Source organism: Tenrec ecaudatus, chromosome 1, assembly GCF_050624435.1.
Source record: "Tenrec ecaudatus isolate mTenEca1 chromosome 1, mTenEca1.hap1, whole genome shotgun sequence".
Taxonomy (NCBI): Eukaryota; Metazoa; Chordata; class Mammalia; order Afrosoricida; family Tenrecidae; genus Tenrec; species Tenrec ecaudatus.
This window is the reverse complement of record NC_134530.1, coordinates 253457880-253482273: the sequence shown is the minus strand read 5'-3', so window position 1 is coordinate 253482273 and position 24394 is coordinate 253457880. Positions and strand designations below refer to the sequence as shown.

The following is a 24394-nucleotide window of genomic DNA, read 5'->3' as shown; positions in this document are numbered from 1 at the left end:
TGCAACGAAGCCTTGCTGTCCTTGATTCTAAAGAGCATTTTGGTTGTACTTCTTCCAAGACAGATTTGTTTGTTCTGGCAGTCCATGGTGTGTCCACGATCTTTGACAATGCCATAATTCAAATGCATCAATTCTTCTGAAGTCTTCTGTACTCAACATCCAACCTTCACTGGCTTGTGAGGCAACTGAGAATACCATGGGTCAGGTGCACCTCAGTCCTTAAAATGATATCTTTGCTCTTCAACCCTTTAAAGAGGTAACGTGCAACAGACTTTCCTAATGCAACATCGTGTTTGATTTCTTGACTGCTGCTTCCATGAACCTTGATTATGGGTCCGAGCAAGAAAAATATCCCTGACAATTTCAATCTGCTCTCCATTTGTCATAATGTTATCTATTGGCTCAGTTGTGAGCATTTTTGTTTTCTTCACAGTGAGGTACAATTCATTATGATAGCTACACTCCTTGATCTTCATCAGCAGGTACTTGAAGTTCTCTTGTTTTCAGAGAGCAAGGCTGTATCACTTGCATATCATAGGTTGTTTAATAAGCCGTCCTTTCCCAAATCCTGAGGCCACATTCTTCTTCAAATAGTCGTTTCTTGGAGTATGTGCTCAGCACACAGATGGAAGGACTGTGGTGACAGCTTACAATTCTGACACCTTTCCTGATTTGAAACCACTTAGTATCCCCTTCTTTTGTTCCAACAGCTGCCTCTTGATTTATGTATAGGTTCTGCATAAGCACAATGTTTTTCTCAAAGGCATCTATAGTTTTCTATGAGCCACACAGTAAATTGCCTTTGCATAGTTAATAAAGTAAAAGCAAACAGTTTTCTAGCATTTTCTACTTTGAGCTAAGAACCATTCAACACCAACAATACTATCCCTCATCCCATGTCCTCTTTTGAATCCATCTTGAACCTCTGGTAGTTCCCTGTCAATGTACTGCTGCAACTGTTGCTGAAGGATCTTCAACAAAATTTTACTTTAATCTGATATTAATGCTATTTATTGTTTAATAATTTCATTTTTCTTGGATAATCTTTTTTTGGAATGAATACAAATTATGTTCCTACAAGCTCATACATTAGGAATCTTTATCATCTTGGAGGAGCCCTGACAACACAGTGGCTCCTCATTGGGCTGTGATCCACAAGGTTGGCAGCTTGAAACCACCCGTGGTTCTGTGGGAGGAAGAGGGAGCTTTCTACTCCTGTAAAGTTACAGTCTCAAAAACCACAGGGGCAGTTCTACCTTGTCTTATAGGGTCACTATGAGTCAGCATTCGATGGTAGTGAGTAGGATCACTTTGGACTTACACCTGTCACACCCTAAAGAGAGAAGAGGAAGATGGCTACTCTACGGTCATGGAAATGGAAATCATCAGACTTTGGTTCTAACCTTTTCCTTTTGAGGTTGCCCAACACTAGGCTAATTAAGACTCCCATATACTTGACACTTTCAAATATATATATATATATATTATATTAATATATTCTTTTATATTTATATAAGCTTTCTAAGATATGTCTTAGCTCTGCAGACACAGTTCTGCCATAGTTGATGAGTGTTACTGAACTTAGCACCCTGTGTGTAAGTCTCCTTGTTTTCTTAATCAGGATTCAGTCACTAAAATTTTAAGATGTATAATGAAACATCCCATGTAATTTAGTCTAAAGCATTTCCCCATACCAATATTCCCCCATCTCAACAACAGTCTAAATACTGTACTATGGGCTAGTTTAATTATATTATTACTAGAATTACTAAAGGCCTCATGGAGGTCACTTAAAGCATCCCTCAAAAAACCTGATAGTGCTGCCACTCAGGTGGAACAAGGATATCTATACACCTTAGATATAAGAACGGGTTTTGAGCTTGCATTCACCTGTAAGCCCTCACCTAAGAACAACCAGTTCTTATGATGTGGCCCTGCTCAATACTAACTCTCATGAAGGGATCCCTAAAGATAAGCAGCAGAATGTGGCGAAGATCATATGGTGCCCAGCTATCAGAAAGAAAAGCGTCTGGAGTCTTAAACACTTGTATTAATATATATGACCATCTAAGGGAGATGACAGTTAAGAGAAGCACGCCAGCCTGTGTGATCCAAGGATTGTAAATAACAAAATCCAAGATCAGAAGAGGGAGTTGTTTTAGAGCTTAAATTCTGAGCACCCAGTTTGTAGAAGGTTCTGAATGACAGTGATAGCCCCAAATCCAATTCCAAATATGTCACAGGGAATAAGTAAGCTTCCATTGAATACCTTAGGACCATTGATTAGGCATGGGAAAATCCCTGCCTTCAGACAGAATACACCAGAATGTGCATTACTGCAGATATAGCTAGGTCAAAATGTAACATCTTATTATTTGTTTACCTGTTAACCCATTTTAATGTGTTTTTAAATTATCTTCTGCATTCTTTTAGAATTAAAAAAATGATGTAACCAATGTCACTGAACAAGTTTTACAGAAATTGTTAAATGAAAATCTAATTGGCAGTGTACACCTTCATTGAAAACACATTAAAATTTTAGTTGAAAACAAAGACAAATGATGTGATAGTAACCTCAGACATGGAACATAAAGGATGAAGGCTTTTTGAAACGTTCAAAGGGAAAGGAAAGAGCCTCCTAACTTCTACTCAGTACTTAAACCATCACAGCCGTTTATCAAATAAGGACTAGCTCCGATGAACCCACAAAGCCAAAAAAGTGAAGCGTGACTTTAATGCTAAGAGATTATCATTGTGTCGAGGACAATTTCAGTGAAGCTCTGAGGGGGTGCGCAAAGTGGTCTTCCCAAGAAGACTGATGTGGTAAAGTTTACATGTCCGTACAGTGGCAGGACAACCCTTGACTGGGGACTCTCAGCTGATCCCCACATGGTCTCAGCTCATGCTGGCTGGTTTGTGTACTGGGCCTCGGCAGAGTTAGTTTACTGGCAGTTAGTTACTAGCTGCTTGGGCTCTTTAGAAAATAATGACAATCCCTGGATATTTCTATAATTATATATAAGAATGCCACTGGCCAGGGAAACAAACAGAGCGGGGAGGCAAGAAAAAAAGATGGCGAGGAATGCTACAATCTCATAAAGAATGGGGTTCCTAGGAAGGAGTCTGTCCAGGTGATTTCCAGAACTCACTTTCTGTGCACCCTAACAATCATTCACATGTAGAAAAATGGATGTTTGGGAAGCAGCAATAACAAGAATGATTATTGCTGCAGTTGCCTGGCAACCTAAGACATTCGTTATTTTATTTCTAAACAGGGAATGCTATAAACTGCTATCTGGAGTTGGTGCAAATGTTCTAAATTGACGTTCTCCCTGTAAATCAGGAGAAGATAGTCTAACATTAATGTGTGCTTAAAGGATGCAAACTACGCCTCTCTCTCTCTCACTCCTTCTCATGCACAGATTCCTACACAGAAATTCCGGTTACATTTTATCTCAGGTAAAGCTGGAGAACTGATCATCCTTTTGCATTTTCCCTGGCAAGTATGTCTAATTTCCATTTAAATGTAAATAATATCACTTGCGTCCAGAGGAACAGTTCTTTTATCCTGCGTGAAGTTCAGGTCTTCACCAGAGATGCTGAATGTTCAAGTTAACATCAATCGCAAGCTCCCTTCTCCAGCTTCTCAGATTTTCATAGGTTTCCCACTATAGAGAAAGCAGAGACGAACCCACTACTACCTCCTGGTCCAAACAGCTTTTGCACTTGGCAGCTGACATAGAGGTCAGCAGTTCAAGTATGTTCAGAAGCCCCTCAAAAGAAGGGTTTGGCAAACGACTTCCAAACAATGCAGCTACTGAAAGCCCTGCAGAGCACAGTTCTACTCTGCCATCGATGGGGCAGCCGTGAGTCAGAATACACTTGACATCAACTGTTGCTTTCGACTCACTACATACACGGGGACCAGGAGAAACCGCTGCCCAAGGCATCATGGAATAGCGCCTGCCCTGCCTACATCAGAGATGCTGGTACTGAAAAAGCCTTAGTGAGATCCTTCAGGCCCCTTGCAGGCCTCGAGCCCTCACTTCCTGTGGGGTGAAAGGAGGTGCTAACAGTTTCATCAGCTGCCTCCACTGAGAAAATGCCATTTCCTCCCAAGGAACCGACTTGAGGTTGAGTCTCTGGTACCTCAGTGAGTAAGCACCCTGCTGCTAAGTGGACGTGCAGTGCTTTGAACCCACCAGCCGTTGCATAGGGGAAAGAGGTGGCCGTCTGTTTCCATAAGGAGATCTTGGAGCAGTTCGACTCTGTCCTGTGTGCTCCTTCAGGGTGTGACGGGCCGGGGGAGCAACTTTGGGTGTTCTGATACTGCTGGTTTCCTAGGAATGAACCTCTTCCCCTCCCACTCCTCCCTAGTGCTCCTGTCACACATGCTGGTGGTGGCGTCCAGAGTGGGGCCTGCTCGGAGTGCCTGCTTGTAGTCAGACTGCCCCGGGGTCCACATGCTTTCTTACAGTGATTTTTTTTTTCCTGCTGGAAGGAGGGGGTGCCGTGAAGTCAGCACGGCTGTCTGAGCCCCTGAGGCTGCCAGTGACTGATCTGTGCAAGTCGGGATTAGGTCTGGGTCTGACCCACAGAGCAAACCTGTAAAAGAGGAGGAAGGTCTCACTTAACTTCCGTCATGGGCTTGTGACGAAGAGGCATTTTTCTAGTTGACACAGCATGTGCCTGTCTCAGAGGGATGTTCCATGAGCTGCCTCTCTCAGAGGGATGTTCCACGAGCTCTTGCTCCAGGGCAGTCAGCACCCACGACTATGGGAGCTCGCCCACTCTGGGTGATGGACCCCAGGGTGTCAGAGGAGAAACCTGCTGCACCAAGTTCACCATGGCTTCATCTGGGGAAGTGCGTTTCTCCGGAGGCACCTCTCCGTGGCAGCTGAGCATGCCAACACTGCACCACCCAGCCACTCCACCGGGGAGCCAAGGCAGTAGAAAAGAGCCATTGTTTATAAATGGAGAAAAAGAATCCTGTGGACAAGTAAGCAAACAGTTCCCTGGAGCCGATGAAGCAGCGGTTCCCACTGCACGTGAACGGGCTTAAGGAGCACAGGATGAAGGGCGGGCTTCCTCAGAAGGGGATACCGGAACGGGACACAATGTTCTCTTTTGAGAGAACTGAGTGGTAGCTCGGATTTTTGAGTCTCCAGATGGGGCCACTAGCACGGTCGGAGCCCTGGTGGCACAGTGGGTTAGGGGTTGGGCTGCTCACCACAAGATCAGCAGTTCAAAATCACCAGCCTCTCTGAGAGAGAAACCCACAGGTGGCAGTTCTACCCTGGCTTCTAGGGTGCCGTGAGTGGGGAGCCTCCGTGGTTTCTGAGTGAGAAGGGCCAGCTGGAATGTAGCAGCACTGTAGCCAAGGTCACATTTTTTGTGGTGGCTCTTTTGGGGGCCAAGCCCAGTGCCGTCTGTCTGGAACCCTGGTTTGGAGACGTAGGAATTCATTTCAATATCTTTAACCCCTCCCTTTTTTTTAATCTTTATAATGGGAAGACTCATCACTTCAGCTCACCAGACGTGGTAAGGGACAGGAAACAAATGGGCCGTGGAAGGGGGGTTGCAAAAGCACTGTCAAAATGCCCACAACCCTGGCAGCTTACGGCAGAAGAGAGTTGCCCAAAGTTAGTACGGTCTCAGAGCAGCCTGTCTGTGTAACACTGATGGAGGTGCACTCCTGGGTGGCCTCCCTGTTGTCCCCGCATGCTCTTCTGAATGGCTTCCCCATTTAGGACTGATTTATGGCACTCGGATTGGCCAGCAGTCCTGCGCAGCGTGATGGCTGCGGCTGGGAACCAGTTCCTCCGCCATGTCTGTCATCTACAAAGGAAATATCATTCTCAAAGTCAAAACCATTCAGGGCACATCTAGAGTGCCCAGGGGAGTGCCTGGGACCGGCAATGAATCCAAACTCACTTTCTGGCTTGCTCACATGACAAATGGCCTGATGGAATGATGACGAGAAATGTGGATGGGCTGCAGCCCCTCTGTGCACATACCAGTTAATTTCCCAGAAGCAAGCACAAGTAACGCAGGTTCCGAGCACGGAGCTGTCTGGGGTGACAAATGAAGCAGTCATGGTTTTCGTGTATTTTGGTGGGGAGAGAACATGAGGTCTGATTTTCAGCCCCTCTCCCCCATAAGTGAGCAAGAAGAAGAGGGGCCTGCCAACTTCCCCTTGGGTTTGACACTGTGAAAGGTGCTTAATATGCCAACAAAATGATGCACAATGTGGCTTGAGAGGGAGGAGTAAATTGATCAAAGAAATCTGGGCCTTCCTGCTGTGCGGAGCCCCCCTGCTGTGCCCAGCACAGGCAGCGAAGACATTACAGAGCTTGATGGGGGGGAGGGGGTTGGCATGTGGGGAGCAGGGGCAGGTTGGCAGAACAGCCGAGTCTCCAATGCTGTGAAAAAGTGATGCAGTTTTGCTTTTTCCCATCAATTCAAATCCATCTTTACCTCGTTTTCCTATACCTTAATAGAGGGTCTAGTTTCCAGTTGATTCATCACTTTGCAGATGATAAACTCCAGATACCAAATATTGAATGTATGTTGTAGCCAAATACTGAATGAATGAATTGGAGAAGATGATGTATATAGTAAGAGTCTTAGAAAGCTTATAAACATGACGGCCAATAAGGACTGTGTGTGTGTGTGTGTGTGTGTGTGTGTGTGAGACAACTGGGTTGTACAAATGCAGTGGAAAATAAATATTTGGGGAGAACATACAGGGCTGGACTGCCAGGCCACCATATTTCTTGGCTGCAAGAAATAGGCAACCCAGCAAGATCGCGATGAGGCGTGTCAGGCAGGGATGGAGAGACTGGTCCAAGGGTCCAAGGCTGTACACAAGGGTCCAATGGCTTAATTAGGTTGAAACCAAAATGGAGGCTATTGATGGAACTTATGTTGACATAGCAGTTATGGTAAGTCTGCACATGTCTCCAAAACTAAACCAAAACTCCTTGCCATCCCATTGATTCTGATTCATAGCGACCCTCCAGGAGTCCTGGTGACATAGTGAACTACGCATTGGGTTGCTAACTGCAAGGTCAGCAGTTAGGAACCACCAGCTGCTCCATGGGTGAAGGACAAGATTTTCTACTTCCATCAGGAGTTAGTCTAGGAAACACACTGGGGTAGTAGTTCCAGTCTGTCCCATAGGATTGTTCAAACTCACTGCCATCTAGTGGACGCCAACTCAGAGAGACCCTTGAGAACAGGACAGACTTGTCCCTCTAAAGATAAACGGAACCCACATTGCACTACCATCTAGTCAATTATGACTCATAGTGACCCTATAAAGGGTTTCTAAGGCTGTAACGGTTGGTGGGTTTGAACCACTGACCTTGTATTCAGCAGTCCAATGGTGGCAGCGACAATGAGGCTAGACACTATGCTAGAATTCCTTTCTCCCACTGCTCAATTCCCAACCCACCAATTTTGGACACAACACTGCCAGAATTTCCAGGCTATTTCCTGACCAATAGATGTGGATTTTCCAGTCCCCACGATCATGTGAGCCTACTCCTCAAAATCTTGCTCTTAATCACCTCCTTCTGTTAGTAGAGGCTTGTATGTTGCTCGGATGCTGAATAGGTTTCAACTGTATCCAGATCAAGGTTAAAAAAACAAAAAAAAACAAAAACATGGTGAACACTTCAGAGTATCAGTGGATGAAATCCCTCAGAATCACACCAGGCTGATCTACAGGCCATCATGGGGTGAGTTAGTGCAGGACAGCGAGTGTTTCCTTCGCTTGTGCATCGGGCCTCCGAGTCTTGGGCAGCCTTGATAGCAAATAAAACAACACACACACCACACACCTCTCTTACGGGTTTCTGTTTCTTTAGACAGCCCTAAACTAGGTTTCACACTCTGATAGCCTACCCAGGGGGGTAGAAGGCTGGTCATTAGGCTGGCTGATAGTAGTACTTGTGCTTAAATTAATAAGAGGCACTCAACTACCAATCAAACTAATTCTTAATGTTTTAACTAATGTTTCTTTATTTGTTTATAATTAAGCTCAACTGTGGTAATTACATAATCTGCTGTCAATTTGAAGATTAAGGGTGAAGAGGTGGAGTTTACCCTGTCAATCAGGATATAGCCAATGAGGCCTCTGGGTGGGCATGGCCTTCTCCTGAGGATTCTGGGAACTCCTGAGGATTCTGGGAACCTCCTGTATTTCCTTCTTGGAGGCAGGAGACACTCTCTCTCTGCTCACTCTCTGAGAGATGCTCTACTGACAAGACACATGGCACTATGCTGATAGAGCCCATGCCCTGGGAGCTGGAGCAGCCATGTGGAGACCCCTGCCAGCACTGAGATACTTCTACCACCCCTGGATCCACAAGACTTTGCACCCACTGGCCTGTGATCTTCCTGCATTCAGCATCATTGTATGTAATTTTGAGTCTAAAGAGGCTTTTATAGATTGGAATCGGACATATGGGCAAATATCAGACTTATGGACTCGATCTGGACTGGGCTGGGATGTTTTCTGAATATTCAATTGCTTTTGTATATAAAGCTCTTTATTATACACATATGAGTGTCCATGAATTTGCTTATCTAGCCTACCGGGACTAACACACCAACTCTAACCCAAAGCAAGTAACTTTATCTAAAGTAAACATAATTTTATGCTCACCAATTCCTCTTCTAATATCAGTTTGACATGTATATATTAAGCATGTCTCAGTTATATACAACACGAGACATACATAAATCAAATAACTACCTCACAGTGAGATGATACTGATTTTAAAAATCATTTTACTGATATGAAATTCACAAGTCATTACTTCCATAGTTAAGTTGCTTTTGAACAGAGCTGTAGAGACATCATCACAACCAGTTCTAGTGCTCCCTTCCCCCTCCCGCATTCACTAGTTGTTCCCCAATTCCCTTTACCCTCCCACCCCTGTCCCCAGTAAACCATGCCATCAGTTATTGTCTCCATTTAAGATGGTATTTAGAATGGTATGTGCATATCATGTAATAAGTTACCACATTAATAGTTTCCCTTTTTCGTGGATAGGAGAGCTGATCAGGGCCAATAACTCTTTCTAAGGTCTCCAAGCCTGATGGTACCACGCTAGACCCTTTTCGTTATCATTACAAACTGAGTTTATTCAATTGCAGAAATGGAACTGAGTAAATCTATAAACATTCAGCTTGAAGTTTTTTCTCTTAGAGAAAAAAGGGCCCAATAAAGAATTGTAAAAAAACATTTCTAAGTTTAAACAACTTGAAATTCCTAACTCTCAGAATTTAGACAAAATAATAATCTACATTGAAGTTTCTAAAGTTAATCTAGTGATGCCATGCCTGGTGGAGAAAGAGAGTTTCGTTGGGGAACGTGGCATCAACTTAGGACAGAGAGGAAGGAGAACTCAAGGACTCACTGAGAACCTTGGGCTAGAACCAAATGCAAGACTTACCTTATCCCTCCTACATAACAGTGACCTACAATTTCTAGGATTTTACAGATTAAAAAATGATGTGATGTTTATTTGCTTAATATTTATGGCAATTCTACTTACAGTAGAAAGTATTTCCATTTAAATAGATAGGGAAGTAGGCTCAACTACATGATCAATATTGATTACAAATCACAGTGTTCTATAGTCTACAAAGAACCTCTTATACACATTGTATTGCTCAGAGTCTTATACTATCCCTATGGTGTAGGTAAATATATGGCTCTAATCCCATTCTAGTTGTGGTGGTTCATAAACTTAATAAGTGGCACAGCTGGGCCTTGGCAGTCTCCTGACAAACCAGCGGGGCTCCCTCTCCCCACTGTCACTTTGAATGGCAAAGTTGAGTTGGGGTGACGGTGGGAGGAGGTGGCTCCAGGATGGGCCATTCCTAGACACAGATGCTCTGTCTGTGGCCTGTGCCAGACATAGGAGCAGCTCTAAGTTCATCGTCTCGGTGCTGTGATGGAAAGAAGGCACAGAATCCTGGAGGTGGAATAAACATTTGCATGGGCTAGTGGGTAGACATTTCCCAAGTTTCAAAAGCGATGAAGTAGGGCTATCCGATAAAATACAGAATTCCCATATGCCCTGTGCTTTATTGGGAATTCATAAGAAAGTATTTGCTGTTTACATGAAATTTAATAGGATATCCTGTGCTTTCGTTGGCTAAATCTGGCAGCCCCCCCCCCTCAAGGTCAAACTTCTTCTGTCTGTTGCTCGCAAGACTATGGCAATAAGTCAACAAGGGCAATTTTGATTAGAGACCAAGTTCAACAAAGATCATTTTCTTTTGCACCCTGTAGTCACGTCTTGGATCTGAGCAGCCTGAAGTTGTTGCATTTGGAAGATTATGTGTCACACCATGCTATCTAAGGCTGGTTGCTGACACAGTGTGACCAGTGTGTTCCAGATGCCCCTCTGTGAAGGTCACTGGACCATGCGGTCCACATCCAGCCCTGGCACCGTGCTTACTCTGCAGAGCCACTTACTTGTATGGGATGTGTTTGCTCCCATTGACTAGGGCCAGGATGACATTGCCCAGGGCAGACAAGGAGAGGCACAGCCCTGAGCCACCTTCCCGATTCTTGCTCAGGGCTTTCACGCAACTGCCAAGGTCAATGAGGTGCAAGCGGCTTCGTCCTCCAGACACTACCATGAAGAGAGGAGAGAAGAGAAGAAAGAAGTGGTTAGATTCTGGCAAGTAGTCATGTTCTCCATGTAGCTCCTTGGGAAATCTGATGGAAAAAAGAAAAGGGGAAGTAAAAGATAAAGCGCATGACCTAATGGGAAACTCCAACAAAATCATGTTGAGATGACAGATTAAGAGGACGCCTCCTCTTAAATCCACCACCTTCTCAAAACTACTGACATTCTTGCTTGAAGCACATGAATAATCCCTATAGTTTGAATGAATGGGATTCCAAGGAAGGAAATGTCTAATTTAAGAAAGATCAGATTTGTCCTTCAATGTTCTTTGGATTACAGAGTCCTGAAATTGCTCCAGTTAAAACATCAGTGGTTCATGATTGATAATCTGCAGGGAGCCTGGCCTATAAAGCTTAGCCAGGAATCCAGAAGATAACGCAGGGAAAATTCAGGAGGAAACTGCGATTGGTTACAGAGCCAAAAAAGACCCCCACATTTGCCAAGTGCCACACACATGTTAATCTCATCCACTTCCTTTGACACAATCATGAGCTAAATACTGGTGTGCTTATTTTATAACGGAGTGCACAGAAACCCGGAAATGCACTCAGGAGTACTTCTGGCCTAGAGACCAAGCTTACTCTGTTAGTTGAAATAACCAAAAAGCAAACAAAATGTGGGAGATGATCGCTTAGAAGACACAGAATATTAGGGGACTGTGGATATTGAGATTTGAGAAACAATTCAGCTGAACACTACACTTGTTCCTGCTATTTCCTTGAGAGAATTTCTAGACTGTAGTTCACAGAGAGGGAACCCACGGGTGGAACTCCCTGAATGGTGAAACTAGAGCTGTAAGTCCAGGACAGAGGACTACAGAGCAGAGCGATCTGGAGACCCGCACAGGGGTGGGTGCGAGGGGCGGGGAAATTACTCTGGATAAAATATGCGTGCTGTTTCGATCATGGGAACAGTAGCATCAAATATGGGGGCAATGAGCACAGTGCGATCAACCTAACGGACGTCACTAAAGAAGTGCACAAGAGAAAAGGAGGTTGGTAATAAAAACATGACACATATACTCTGCCAACAACACAAAATACCACCGAAGTTTGAGTGTACGCTAATAACATGTAGCCCTATAGGTATATATGTGTATGGGTAAGTACAGCTATAGACATATGTGTGCATGCATCTAGAGGACACAATTAGAGATACTTCTTAGACATGAGTAAACATCTTGATTTTCTGTGTTTGGAGACTTGGGAGCTTAGTATCATGAGAAAACCCAGTTGACTGGCATAATACAGAACAAACATTTCTGTTCTGCATTTTAGTAGGGTGAGTAGTAACAAGAGTCTTAAAGGCTTGTAAGTGGGCATCTAAGATACAGTTATTATTCTCTGCTCATTACCAGCGAGTGAGGAAGAAGAAAACCACGTTTTAAAATAAGAAACTAGCCTACAAGGTCAATAACCTACACAAACCAGTTTCATCTACCCTGAGACCAGAAGACCTACATGTGCTCAATTAACATTACTGACCACGCTGATCAGGGACACAATAGGTGGGCCGTGATATAAAAAAAAGGAACATGGAATAGAACTCAAATTAAGAAGTCCAGACTTCCTGGCCAATGGAGTTTAGAAGATACCCTAAGCCTATCACCTTTATATACTCTTTGACCCTGAACTTAAACTATCCAGAGGCCACCTTTGAGTGAAATAAAGGACTGGCACACAAAATAAAGGATGTTACTCCTGAAAATGTTACTCCATTAAAATTTTTTTAAAGCACACACATCTACGAGGGGGTACCCCCCAAAAAAAAACCAGGGTTTTTCTCACCAAAGCTATGTATTTAATTTTATTTTTTTGCAAAGCAACCTTATCACCTTCAAAGTACTCTCTTATTACACTTAATACATTTGTCAAATCTGTGGTTCCATTGTTGGAAACATTTTTCAAACTCATCTGTTTGGACGGCTTGACAACGCCTCCCTCATTTTCCCCCACCTTTTCTATGTTGTCACATCATTCACAGAAACAAAAAGAAGTCACACGTAGCGAGGTAGGTGAGTAAGGTGCACGGGGCAAGAGAGGCATGCTGTTTTTTCGTCCCCAAAAAGAGCATTAGATGGCTGCGTGAGCAGGTGCATTGCCGTGGTGGCAAAACCAGTCCCCCCACTTCCACAGGTCAGGCCTTCTTCGTGCGGCACAGTTAAGCTATCGCTCCAGAACCTCTAAATAGAAACCTTGATTAACATTTGACTTGGTGGATTGAACTCCAAATGCACTGAGTCGACATTTTCACCTGTTCAGGAAGCCGATGGATGTCCAGAACAAGGTTTGTCATCAACCAACATTTCACCTTTTTGGAAATGAGAAAACCCCTCATACACTTGCGTTCTTCCTGTAGTGTTGTCCTTGTAAATGTTTTCAACATCACAACAGTTTCTGCGGCATTTGTTCCAAGCAGGAAACAAAATTTCACAGCCACATACAGAAAATGAGGTTCAAGTGAAACTGCTTTCACGAAAAAATTCACTGTGACCACAGAGAACCTTCCCAGGTAATGCCACTGGGTGCACCAACTCAGAGTGAGTTGCTGGATGCTTGCCTCGTGGGGAAGTCAGGCACAGAATAGCCCAGAGCTATTCTGGCTTTTTTGGGGGGGGGGTACCAAAAGAATGTGGGGCCCAAAGAAACAATTACTCTAAAGCAAAGATGAGATTAGAAGGGGAAAGGCATCTAAAAGTACTTTAAATAGCAAAACCAGAATATAATTACAAAGAAAGCTGACACTGAAAAAATGTCATTAATAGCACGGAATTATTTGTAGAGATTGTCAAATAGAACATAATTTGATGTGTAAACTTCCACGGAAAACACAAAATAATATTTTTAAATGATAACCAGACATGAAAAGAAGCAGGAAAATAATGCCGGAAATGACGGGATAATTGAAACTAACCAAGAGGGGCTTCAAAGGCTTATGAGAAAATCCCATGATCTTTCAGTGACATGTAGGTCCCATTCCACACAGTGCAGTGATTCAAGCGCATGGGAAAGAGTTGTGCAGTCGCCACCACTGTCAATGTGGGAAGCTTATCTTCGTTCTTGTACTCACTATCATTAGCACCTCACCTCCCCAACCTTCCTGCCACAACCCCAAGAAACTATTAATCTAGCTACTCTCTACAGACTTATCTTGGGTTTCAAATAAAGAAAATCATACAATTGTCCCCACAACAATTACAAAATAAAACACGGAAAGACTTCAATAGAAAAGAAAGCAGGAAAAAAATGGAATAAATTTCAGATGGGTCAAAAGGGAGAACAAGTGCTAATGTGTCAAGTTTCCTAACTACATCAGCCTTAGTCCACGTTCCAATGCACTTGGAGTGGGGTTGTTCCAGGCACTTAATTCAGGACATTGGGCTTGCTGGCCCACAAAAGTGGAGCTGAGTGCCTTTAAGGGGAGGCTTACACGAGTGGGGTGCCCCTGGGCACATTGTTCGGGAAGTTGGGTTTGCTGACCGCATAGCTTCCATTGAACGCCTTTGGGCTGAGGTGTATAGCAGAGTGGTAAGCCCTTTGAGTATTTGTTGGCGGACTCAACAGAACTTCGTAAAATAATAGACAACTGAGCCTTGAGCATTTCTCATTTCAACTTGTGAACTTCCTAATAAACCACTTAATCATGAATTTTGTCTGTGCGTAGCTGTTGCAGTGAAGATAGGATCCTAGAGATAAAACAGAGAACGTTAATTCAGGGAGTGCACCACTCTGTCTGATAGCAAGGCAGCCACATCCCTGGTCCATGGCACTGGTCACTGGGGATTCTCCAGGGACTTCGTCCACACGGGGCCGCGGCCAACGGCTGTTGTGCTTTCACTCTTCCACAGCCTTCTGAAACGGGGTCCTTGGAATATCATTCCCTCCTCCGGTTTTGGATTTTATTATTTACAGCCCTTGGCTCACACAGGCTGTGTGCGTCTGTGGGTACTTAGCTGGCACCTCATTTAGACGGTTGCTTGTTTTAAAACATGCCTTTTTGATCATAAACCCTAGACTTTATTTCCTAATAGCTCAGAACCATGTGATTTCTTCACCACTTTGTGACAGCATTCAACTCGCCAACGATCTCATCAGTGAGGGCAAATATTGAGGGCAAATAATGATTCTGATGCCATTATCTTTTAATTCTACTTTTCCACAAACTTTTTGAAGCCCCTTCATAGAATGAGGGTGTATTAGAAAACATTGCTGGTTTTAGTTCACAGATGCCTGGTTTTATGCCAAACAAAACATACTCAAACATGCCTCTGTGATCAGTGGATGACTGCAGGCAACTTCTCTTGGTAGTACATTTTTTTGGTCTCATTAGTCTTCCCTTAAAAAATATTATTTTTTTGTACCATGGGAAAAGATGATCCTAATGTCAGGGTTAATAATAATTTAAAAAATAAAACTCAAACGGACATCATCTTCTCAAATCATTGAAGCTTAGCAGTAAGTTTATGAGAATGAGAGTCTGCATAAAATAACCAGATTTTAGATGATCAAATACTTTAAGAAAGGTTGAGAAGACCTCAAAATACGGCAGGAGAGGGGAAATCATCAGTCACAATGAATGTAGAAATGATGGCTGAGGTGGAGAAAGTGGTCGAGGAAGACTGTTCAATTACTGTTGATGAATTAGCTGCTGAAGTTGGGATTTCACCTATTTGGGCTTTTTCGATTTTAAGTGAACTTCTTGGCCTCAGCATGTTTTCAGCTCAATGGGTGCCAAAAGCTAGTTCATCAAAGGGCAGTAAGCACTAATGAAGATGATTTCATGGAATGAATTGTAAATGGGAACGAGTCTTGGGTTTACTAACAGCATCCCAGGCAAGGGATCAACTGGGCGTGTTCTATTCCAGGGGTCAGCTCAGAAGGTAGGATGACTGTTTGGGACATTCCCTTTGTGACGTCAGAGGAGGTCAGCTGTAGCTCCATGCCATCTTTACACCATTTTATCCTCAATTTCCAACTCCGGTCCTGAGCAAAACGGTGGCGCACATTTACAGGAAGCGCAGCATCTCAGTCAGGCTCTCCCCCTACTCCGGTACATCTACAACCAAGAATGTCTCACACTGAAGTCTTTGTACTTTGTTTATGCCTAATCATCACCAATAAAACCCCTTAAAAGAGAGGCTATGAAACTTCATTTTTCTTCTCTTCCACTTTGTGTCATGCAGGATTGAGTCGCAGTAGCATGTGAGGGATACAAAGCAATGTATTCTCTGTTCTGTAACCTAATTATAGAGACAGGAGCAGGCCAGCTAGCCCCATGTACTACAGATTACAGGGACCAATTTGGACCTTCAGACTCTAATGGTCCACTTGATGTAATGGAATAAAATCATAATGTACACATAGTAAAACAGAACACAGAGAACAAAGACACCGTTTATACTGTGCTGAAGAAGAATCTTATAAAACACCTATAATTATACGTGCATGACTCAATATGACAGTCACATTTAGACAAAGGAAAATCAACTTTCTGCTCTCTACCCACTGGAATTTCAGTAGTCACAGAAATTTGAATTTCACACATAGTACTCAATCTGGAATGGTACTAGGCAAGCATACACAGGTCACTTGCTCTCATTAAGAATTTACTCCAAGGCAGCTACAGAAAAAGCCATTGTATAACATGAACAGAGTAGGTGATGAGTACGAGCAGGGAAGAAGCTGATTCCCCATCAATAATTTTCAGCTCTCTGAGGTCAAGGCCACAGGGTTAAAGAAACATAAACCAGTTGGCCTTGCATAATCCTTTATATTCTCATGTGTATATTTTAAGTCTAGACCTTGACCAAACCAAATTACTCACATGCTTCACTCTTCCACATGAAGCATAGAGCGACTTCCCCCCACTGCAGAGCTACCCTACCAGCTAAGGCTTATTGAGCCTGCTAGATGTCAGGAAATGCTAAAGCCTCCTCTGATGTTGCTATTTGCGCACTTGGACTCTTGGTGACTCCGTGGGTGCAGAGTGGGTATGGCATGGGTTGCCCAAAGCTCTCCTCTTTCAAAAGCAGTTCACCAGGCCTAACTCCTGAGGTGTCTTTGGGCATATCTTTCTACCGAGGGCCCTCAGGATGGACTTAAATCTTGAACCCTTTGGTGAATAGTTTGAACCACCTAGAGAATCATCCTTTAACTTAATGGTTCTCAAACTTTGCTACCTTTGGAATTACCTGGAACTCTCAAAAAACACCATCAAAACCTAGATTGCTCTCACTCCCAAGATTTCTCATTTAATTGCTCTGAAGTGGAACATCAGGGTTGGAATTATTTTATTACCCCAGGTGATTCAAATGCACGGCAAATTTGGGATACTAGTGTTTTACCAGATTCGTGCTCTCCATCACCTGTGTACAACTCACTGTCCTATGTCCACAGTAGGCAGACTATTCTGGCTGCTGGTGACGATAATCTAATTAAGCCAAGGCTTTGAACAGGCTTGACCTCCTAATGAGAATTTGCATTTCCACCCAGGATACCGATTTCAAATCTATATTTTAAACAAGTTCACTCTATGATTTCTATAGATCACCTACAGATTTTGATTCAGTGTATTTGGGGTGGGAATGACATTTTTATCAGGAGATCAAAATTGAATGAACCTATTCAAAGCCTTGGCTTAATCTACACATGTTTGCTCCCCAAAATTGAGCTGTTTAACAGGCAGCTGTGTTTTGCCCTAAGCCTAGTTATGTGACTTAATATTATAAGTAAAAATACCATCAATGAAATGTTTCATAAACCAACAGGAACACGTGATTGCACAAAGAGAGTTAATGTTTTCCCAAACAACCCTAGATTCAATGCCTTGGAAAGCGTCGACACAATGAGTTCTTAAAAAGAAATTGTTGAAATAGATATGTTAATGAGAAATTATAGAACGGAAGAAATTGTGAGAATCTAGACAATGTTTATATCCAGATGGTGGCACAAAGTGGGATGACAAGTTTAGATTGTTATCGCTACTGTTTCTTTCCTTTATTCTCCTTGCCCTCCCTTCCTCGCTTCTCTTTTAAGATGAAGCAGCTCTGACTTTGGTGGCAGGGAACCTTGACATTATAAGCAAGAGAAGACGGTTGATAGGTTGAGGTCCCAGAGGAGGGAGAAAGGGACCAGATAAAGAAGCGCAGGAGGAATCCAACCTGTGATAAAGGAGTGGAGGAGGAATAGAGGGATGAGAAGATGCTGAAAAGGAGAGAAACTGAGCAAATCCACCAGATTACCTCTATCTTCTCAGTAAGTAGGAGGCTGGCTATCTGCTGAGAGTGGTGCGTGAGGGCGTGGGGACCGAGGACGAGGTTTGCGACAGCCGCTGTGGTGGAGGTTATGGGAAGGACAGAGATTATTATGGGAATTCCTGACTGCACTGTTGGACTATTGTCTCCCAGGAAAAGGTTTAAGAATTCAAAGCTGTCCTTTCATTACGGATGAAGGGGAGACGAGAGTCCTGCAGCTGCCCTTGCAGGAGAACACCCCACTCTGCCTCCACTAGGAGAGTGCTCTTCCCTGGATCCCTTTCCCAGACACACTATCCAAATACTGGATCTCTAAAGTCATGCTGGGAGCCCTAGTGCACAATGGGTAAGCGCCCAGCTGCTCTCTGAGAGGTTAAGGACAACTCCTCTATCATGAACAAATTATCTGATGGTATTACTCATCTTGGCTTGTGTTAGATGCCCAATCCCCCCCTTATTACAGAAACCTGCTCTCTGGTCATGGGGCTTTAAGATCTCAGCCCCAATGTTTGGAGTTCTGAAGCCATTATAAATTTAGCTTAGCCTTTGTGAGTTATGGAGAAAAAAAACAACTTACCTTCCTAAGAAGTCCCTGAGTGATGTAGCCCGTTAGTGTGCTCGGTTGCTAACTAAAAACCTGGAATCTATTCAGAGGTACTGTGGTAGTTATATAATTGTCAATCTGAGAGGCTTATGAGTGAAGGGGTGGAGTCTAGTCTGTCAATTGGATCATAGCCAATGAGGCTTCTGTATGGGCATGGCCTTCTCCTGAGAATTCTGGGAAATCTGGTATTTCCTCCTTGGAGTGGGAGACCCTCTGCTCACACTCTGGGAGACAGAGCAGCTGACAGGACACATGGACCCATCCTGATGCAGAGACCCCTACTAGCGCTGAGATGTTTCCAATGCCACTGGATCCAAAGACTTTCTACCCACTGGCCTGTGATCTTCTACATTCAGTGTCACTGCATGTGTTTTGTGAGTCTGAAGAGGCCTTTATAGATGGGTATCGGACATATGGGCTAATGGTGGACTGATGGAATTGATCTGGACTGGGCTGGGATGTTTCCTCAATGTTCATTTGCTCCTGTATATAAATCTCTTTCTTAAACACATATGTGTGTCCATGGATTTGCTTCTCTAGCCAGACTAACACAGGTACCTTAGAAGAAAGGCCTGCTAGCCTACCTCTGAAAACGCAGCCGCTGAAATCACTATGGAGCACAGTTCTATTCAGACATACATGTGTCACCATGAGGTGGGGTCAACTAGATGGGGTTAAAAAGTAACAGAAACCCTCTAAAGCAGGGAAATACCAAAAGCTTAGATTTTTCTTTTCCTATTTTGACGATTTCCCATGTTACTGGAAGTGTTTAAAAACATTGATCTGTCTGTCTGTCTATGTGTACAAGTGTGTGCAAAATGCACAGATGTGGATACAGTCCTGGTGCATCTCCACTCCCAGTGGGCTTAGTCCTCGCAGCGGAGGGCTCTTGGGAATCGATCATCTAAGTTTTTAATGGCCACCTAACTGCATGTGCTCTGCTGCCTGCTTCTCCGTGGGGTAACTAATTAATAAATGTACTCTTAATTGAGTTTTGGCTGCCAGGTCCACGGGAATGATTACTTGGATAAGTAAACAACATTTCCATTTTAAACAACACTCCAAATCTGCTGATTATACCTTGTATGTTAAGCAGATACAAATGCACTGAAGTCACGGAGGCCACGGGCTGGGAAGCAGTGGACATTCTGGCTCCAAGTCTTTTCCTGTCTGGGAGCAGCAGTACTAGGGAAAGCTGATGGCTCCTGATATTTGGGGGATGCAGTGGCGAAGCACTTGGCTGCTAACTCAGAGATGTAAGCCATCCATGAAAATTGTAGCCTTGGAAACCCAGGGAGAGCAGTTCTACCCTGTCCTATACGGTCACTAGGTCAGAAACAACACGATGGCCACAGGTTTGGCTTTGGTGTCCCCTAAAGGCTGGACTTTTGTGCCTTCTTTGTTCTCAGTCATTGCTACATTTCAAAGTACCTAAAAGTCTTAGGCGTCATTGGTGGATATTTGCCTATTACTTTAACCCAAGTTGATTAGTTAAAAATAAATCTCCATCATAATCTTAGAACAAGATGAATTTGATGGAACATATTTAATAAATGCCCAAGATCCACTGGGAATTATGTATGTGGGGTAGATAAGAGTGCTCCCTAGCCTAATTTTCTGCAAGCTGGGTTTCAATTTCTTAAAACTGAATGGGAATTAGAAAATACTTAATTACACTTAAGTAGAACCTCTCCACAGACCACGAGGCAGTCGGTGGAAAAGAACAAGGGGATAGTACATGGTTGAAAATCTGGAAGGGTGTGTGTCAGGGTTGTATCTTTTCACCATATTTATTCAATCTGTATGCTGAGCAAATCATCCACGAAGCTGAATTCTGGATAGAAATTGGCATCAGGATTGGATGAGGACTAATTAACAGCCTGCGATGCACGGATGACACCAGCTTGCTTACTGAAAACCAAGAGGGCTGGAGCACTGACTAATGAAGAAGAAAGACAGCAGTACGGACTCCTCCTCCACCTACGGAAACCAAACCCCAAACATCAGAATTAATAAGCAATGTTATGATCAATAGAGAAATGATGAAAGTGGTCAAGGCTTTCATTTAACTTGGATCCATAATCAACATTCATGGAAGCAGCAGTCAAAACACACAATGACAAACTGCACGGACCAATCTGCAAAATATCTCTTTAACGTGTTAAAGACAAAGATATCAATTTAAGAATCAAGGGGCCTCTGCCCCAGCTATGGTGTCTTCAACCACCTAAGAGGCATACTTTTGTATGGACGATGACTAAGGAAGCCCCAAGAGGAACTGACGTCTTTGAATTGCCGTGTCAGAGAAGACTATTGAATATATCACAGACTGCTGGGAGAACGAACAAGTCTTGGGAGACATCGAGATGGAATGCTTCTGAGAAGTGAGGTTGGCAAGGTTCCAGCTCACATACTTTGGACAATTGGTTGCCCATGTTGTCACATACTTTGGACAAGTGGCCAAGTGCTTGTCATGACAGACTGGTCCTTAGAGAACTACAAGGTCAGCAAAAAGGAGGAAGGTCTCAATAAGATGTATTGACACAGTGGCTCACACGTGGCTCAGGACTGAGCAATGCTTTGTTCTGCTGAAGTAATTTCATTGCCTTTTTGTCTTCAGGTTTTCTGCCTACTTCTAGATTCCAAGCTGAAAGCAGATCCATGAGAAAGAAACAGGGGGAAAACAAACAAGCAAACCCAAACCAAACAGGACGCAGAGCCATGTTCAGCTTGATTTGAAACCCAGGAGGAGCAGAGTGTCCCATCTCCTAAGTTTCTCTGCTCAGTGTCATTTGGAGCCTGCTCTTCTGTTGAGTCACCCTTGGTTAAAAGTCTGAGAATCCACTCTAGGCTCTGATTATTGTTATTGTTTACAGCTGTCTAAAATAATAAAGTAACATTTTTCAGATTTCCATGTTCACAATGCTGAGACATTATCCAGGGGAAAAAAAAAAAAAACAATTTACAGCCAGCCCTCAGATCTTAAAAGAAAAGTCGATAAAGTTCTGTTACTATTTTTAAAGGTCTGGATTGTCTCATTCCTTTGTTTCCTTCACAAAGAATGTTATTCCAGAGGGAAGTGATAGATGCACTCTGAGCCCTTTACTGAGAATCAATCTACTCTGAAAGGTTTTCCATGCAAGGTATCTTGCTCATCCCTCCGAATGGTCATCCTTTCACTGGTTTTCAAAGGAGCAGGTCTCCTGCTGGTGGTACGATGGCTAGGCCCCCGCCCAGTGCACTGCAAGTGCGGGCCAGCATCTCTGGATTCCTTATGCAGCAGCCATTGCTGGTAGATCAAGGCTGATAGAGCCATAAAGACCAGCCTTGGATAGTAGCATTTTAGCCCCAGGCCAAGCTACATGATGAAAGTTTAATGTTGGGGGTTGAGGGAGTCACTAGGTACAGTTAAAGCTAAGAAAGTAGGCAGCAAAAAAACACAAAGGTAATGGCTGAGACATGCAACAACATGAATGAACTCCATGCACTAAGAGAAATCAAAGAGGCTAGACACAGAAGGTCATGTGCTACATGACTCCATTTGTATGGTATTCAGGATGAAGGCAAACTCTAAGGCAGAGATCAGAGCAGGGATTGCCAGGGGAGACAGGTGGGGGCAGGACTACAAAGGGCCAGAGGGAGTGTAGGAGGAGGTGGCATCATTCTGCTTCTGGGTGGTGGTGGTAACACAACTGTTGAGATTTGCCAACATCAGGGCTCAGAACTGGTCCCTTCCAGGTTGATTCCCTGCTGAGAATTTGCCTTTCCATCACAGTTACACTGAATCAGAATCTACATTTGGACAAGGATCGATAAGAATCTGAGGATCTTTCAAAAAAATGTCAATTCTGATTCAGTATATCTGGGGTGGAAAGGCCAATTCTTAGGTGGGAAATTGAAGCCCTGGTTAAAATTCATCTACCACCTCTAAAAAAACAGGTTGATTTTACTGAAAGTAAATTAGACCTCAAGGAACAACAAAACACGAAAGCTTTGGAGAATGGCAGGGATTGGATCAATAGGGACATGGATATGGAGGAGAGGGAGAGCTCCCACTTGGGGCAACAGGAGTCTCTGAAAGCTGTGGTTTGGAACTGTTTAACACACCAGTCTTTGTGGCAACAATCAGACTTGGGGGCGGGGCTTATAGCACCTCTCTGCAGATTCCAGCTGGATGGAAGACTTAATTCCAACTAGACTTAGAGACCAGGCTAGTCTCATACCTCCAACGTTATTCCCCGCCCCCCTCTGGTATTCTGTGCCCATGGGGCAGTCAGAAAGTTCTGGGGGTGAGTTGCCTGTGTTTCAAAAGGGCTGCCGAGATCTACATTGAGAAACCATAGAAGCTTCGCCCGGCCTAGACAGTCCTGTGGTCGTAGCTATCCTTAGGAAGCCCAGTGGGATCAATGGACCACTCTGCCCGTGGTTCAAGAGCCCCACCCGCCGCTGAGAACTGCCAATTGATTGTGTCGAGGTCAGCGTGCACGCATTCCTTAAAAGACCAAGTATAGAGCAGTGTATCAAGGTCAGTGAAGACTTGGAAAGAATCATCAAGAGGGGATTGTAAAGGTAACTTTAGGTTTCTGGCAGTGCAACTTGCTCACACAGGAGGTACTGTGTCTGGGTTTTTGCAGTGAACCTTTGCTGACTGGCATTATCTCAGGACAGATCCACAAGCCTGATTTATAGAGTAGTTTGCAGTAACATACATTGTTTCTCCCAGGCCCACGTAATGACTCATGCTAATGGTTAATCACATACTGCCAAGGTGCTTTGGTGGACAAATGCGGACCTTTTGTGATGAATGCCTGTGGGAGAGATGCGTCATCTCCTTCCATAAGATTTACAACCTGGAAAACCCTCAAACCAAACCCAAGTAAGTGCCACCAACTCCATTCTGACTCCCAGTGACCCTATTGGATGGAGTAGAACTGCTCCTGAGGATCTCCTTTCTCCCTAGGAAGTAACTTATTTTCTGTCTACGAGGTTGCCCTGAGTCAGCCACTTTGAGTGGACTTAAAGAAAACAAACCACGACCTTTACATTTGTAAAACATTACCCAGTAGCATGCACTCCACACTGTTCAGACCAGGCCTACCTCTTGCCCTCCACTGGGGTCTGAAAAGGGCTGGGAACAGGGAAGAATGGGGGTCAAGGCCTTAGTTGGGGGCAGTGGTAAGTTTAAGGGTTGTGGATAAAAATATTGCTATTAAGAACCTTTTGAAAAGTTTGCTTTCTGAAAGTTCCCCTGGCTATACCATAACGTAATCATGAATTATGTTTAAAAGCAAACCTTTATATCTTGAGCATTTCAAAAAAGATACTTTAGCTCAGACTCTATGCAATTGTCTTGAGCGACCAGTTACTGTCAGGTTGAACACCAGTGCCTGACGAGCCCATGCATGTCAGAGTAGAACTGGGCTCCAGAGGGTTTGCCATGGCTAACTGATGGAATTAGGTTGCCAGCTCTTTCTTCAGAGGCTTGAACCACCAACCTTTGAGTAAGCCCCTGGCCATGATTGCCCTCAATGGGAACTGGGAGCTGATAAAGAGAAAGAAATAAGGCTGACTTACTTCCACCTTTCCCACTCTTCTCCATCCGGTACTGGTAGATGTGCAGGGTGAAAAGCATGTGGGAGTTGCGGTGGTCATCCTCCTCGCAGTCCTGCTGGTGGCTCCTGCGGGAGGCAATTGCGGCATCCAGGAAGAAGGCGGCCTTCTCCGCGGTGGGGGCGCGCAGCTCGCTCTGGTTCTGCAGCTGGAAGACAAAAGCTAAGAGCTAAAGCTGCAGGCTGGCGAGGGCTTGCCGCATTGTCAGGGTCTGTT

General features: G+C 43.9%; 1 protein-coding gene across 1 annotated transcript in view; it reads right to left on the bottom strand.

Moving 5' to 3' along the window:
* KIF26B (kinesin family member 26B) overlaps positions 1 to 24394 on the bottom strand; it is a 587401-nt gene that overhangs the window by 53510 nt on the left and 509497 nt on the right. Inside the window, exons 9-10 of the mRNA XM_075531356.1 lie at positions 24143 to 24326; positions 10496 to 10655 (exon numbers count right to left, since the gene is read on the bottom strand). Of these exons, the coding sequence (XP_075387471.1) occupies positions 10496 to 10655; positions 24143 to 24326 (344 nt within the window). The remainder of the gene's footprint in view (positions 1 to 10495; positions 10656 to 24142; positions 24327 to 24394) is intronic.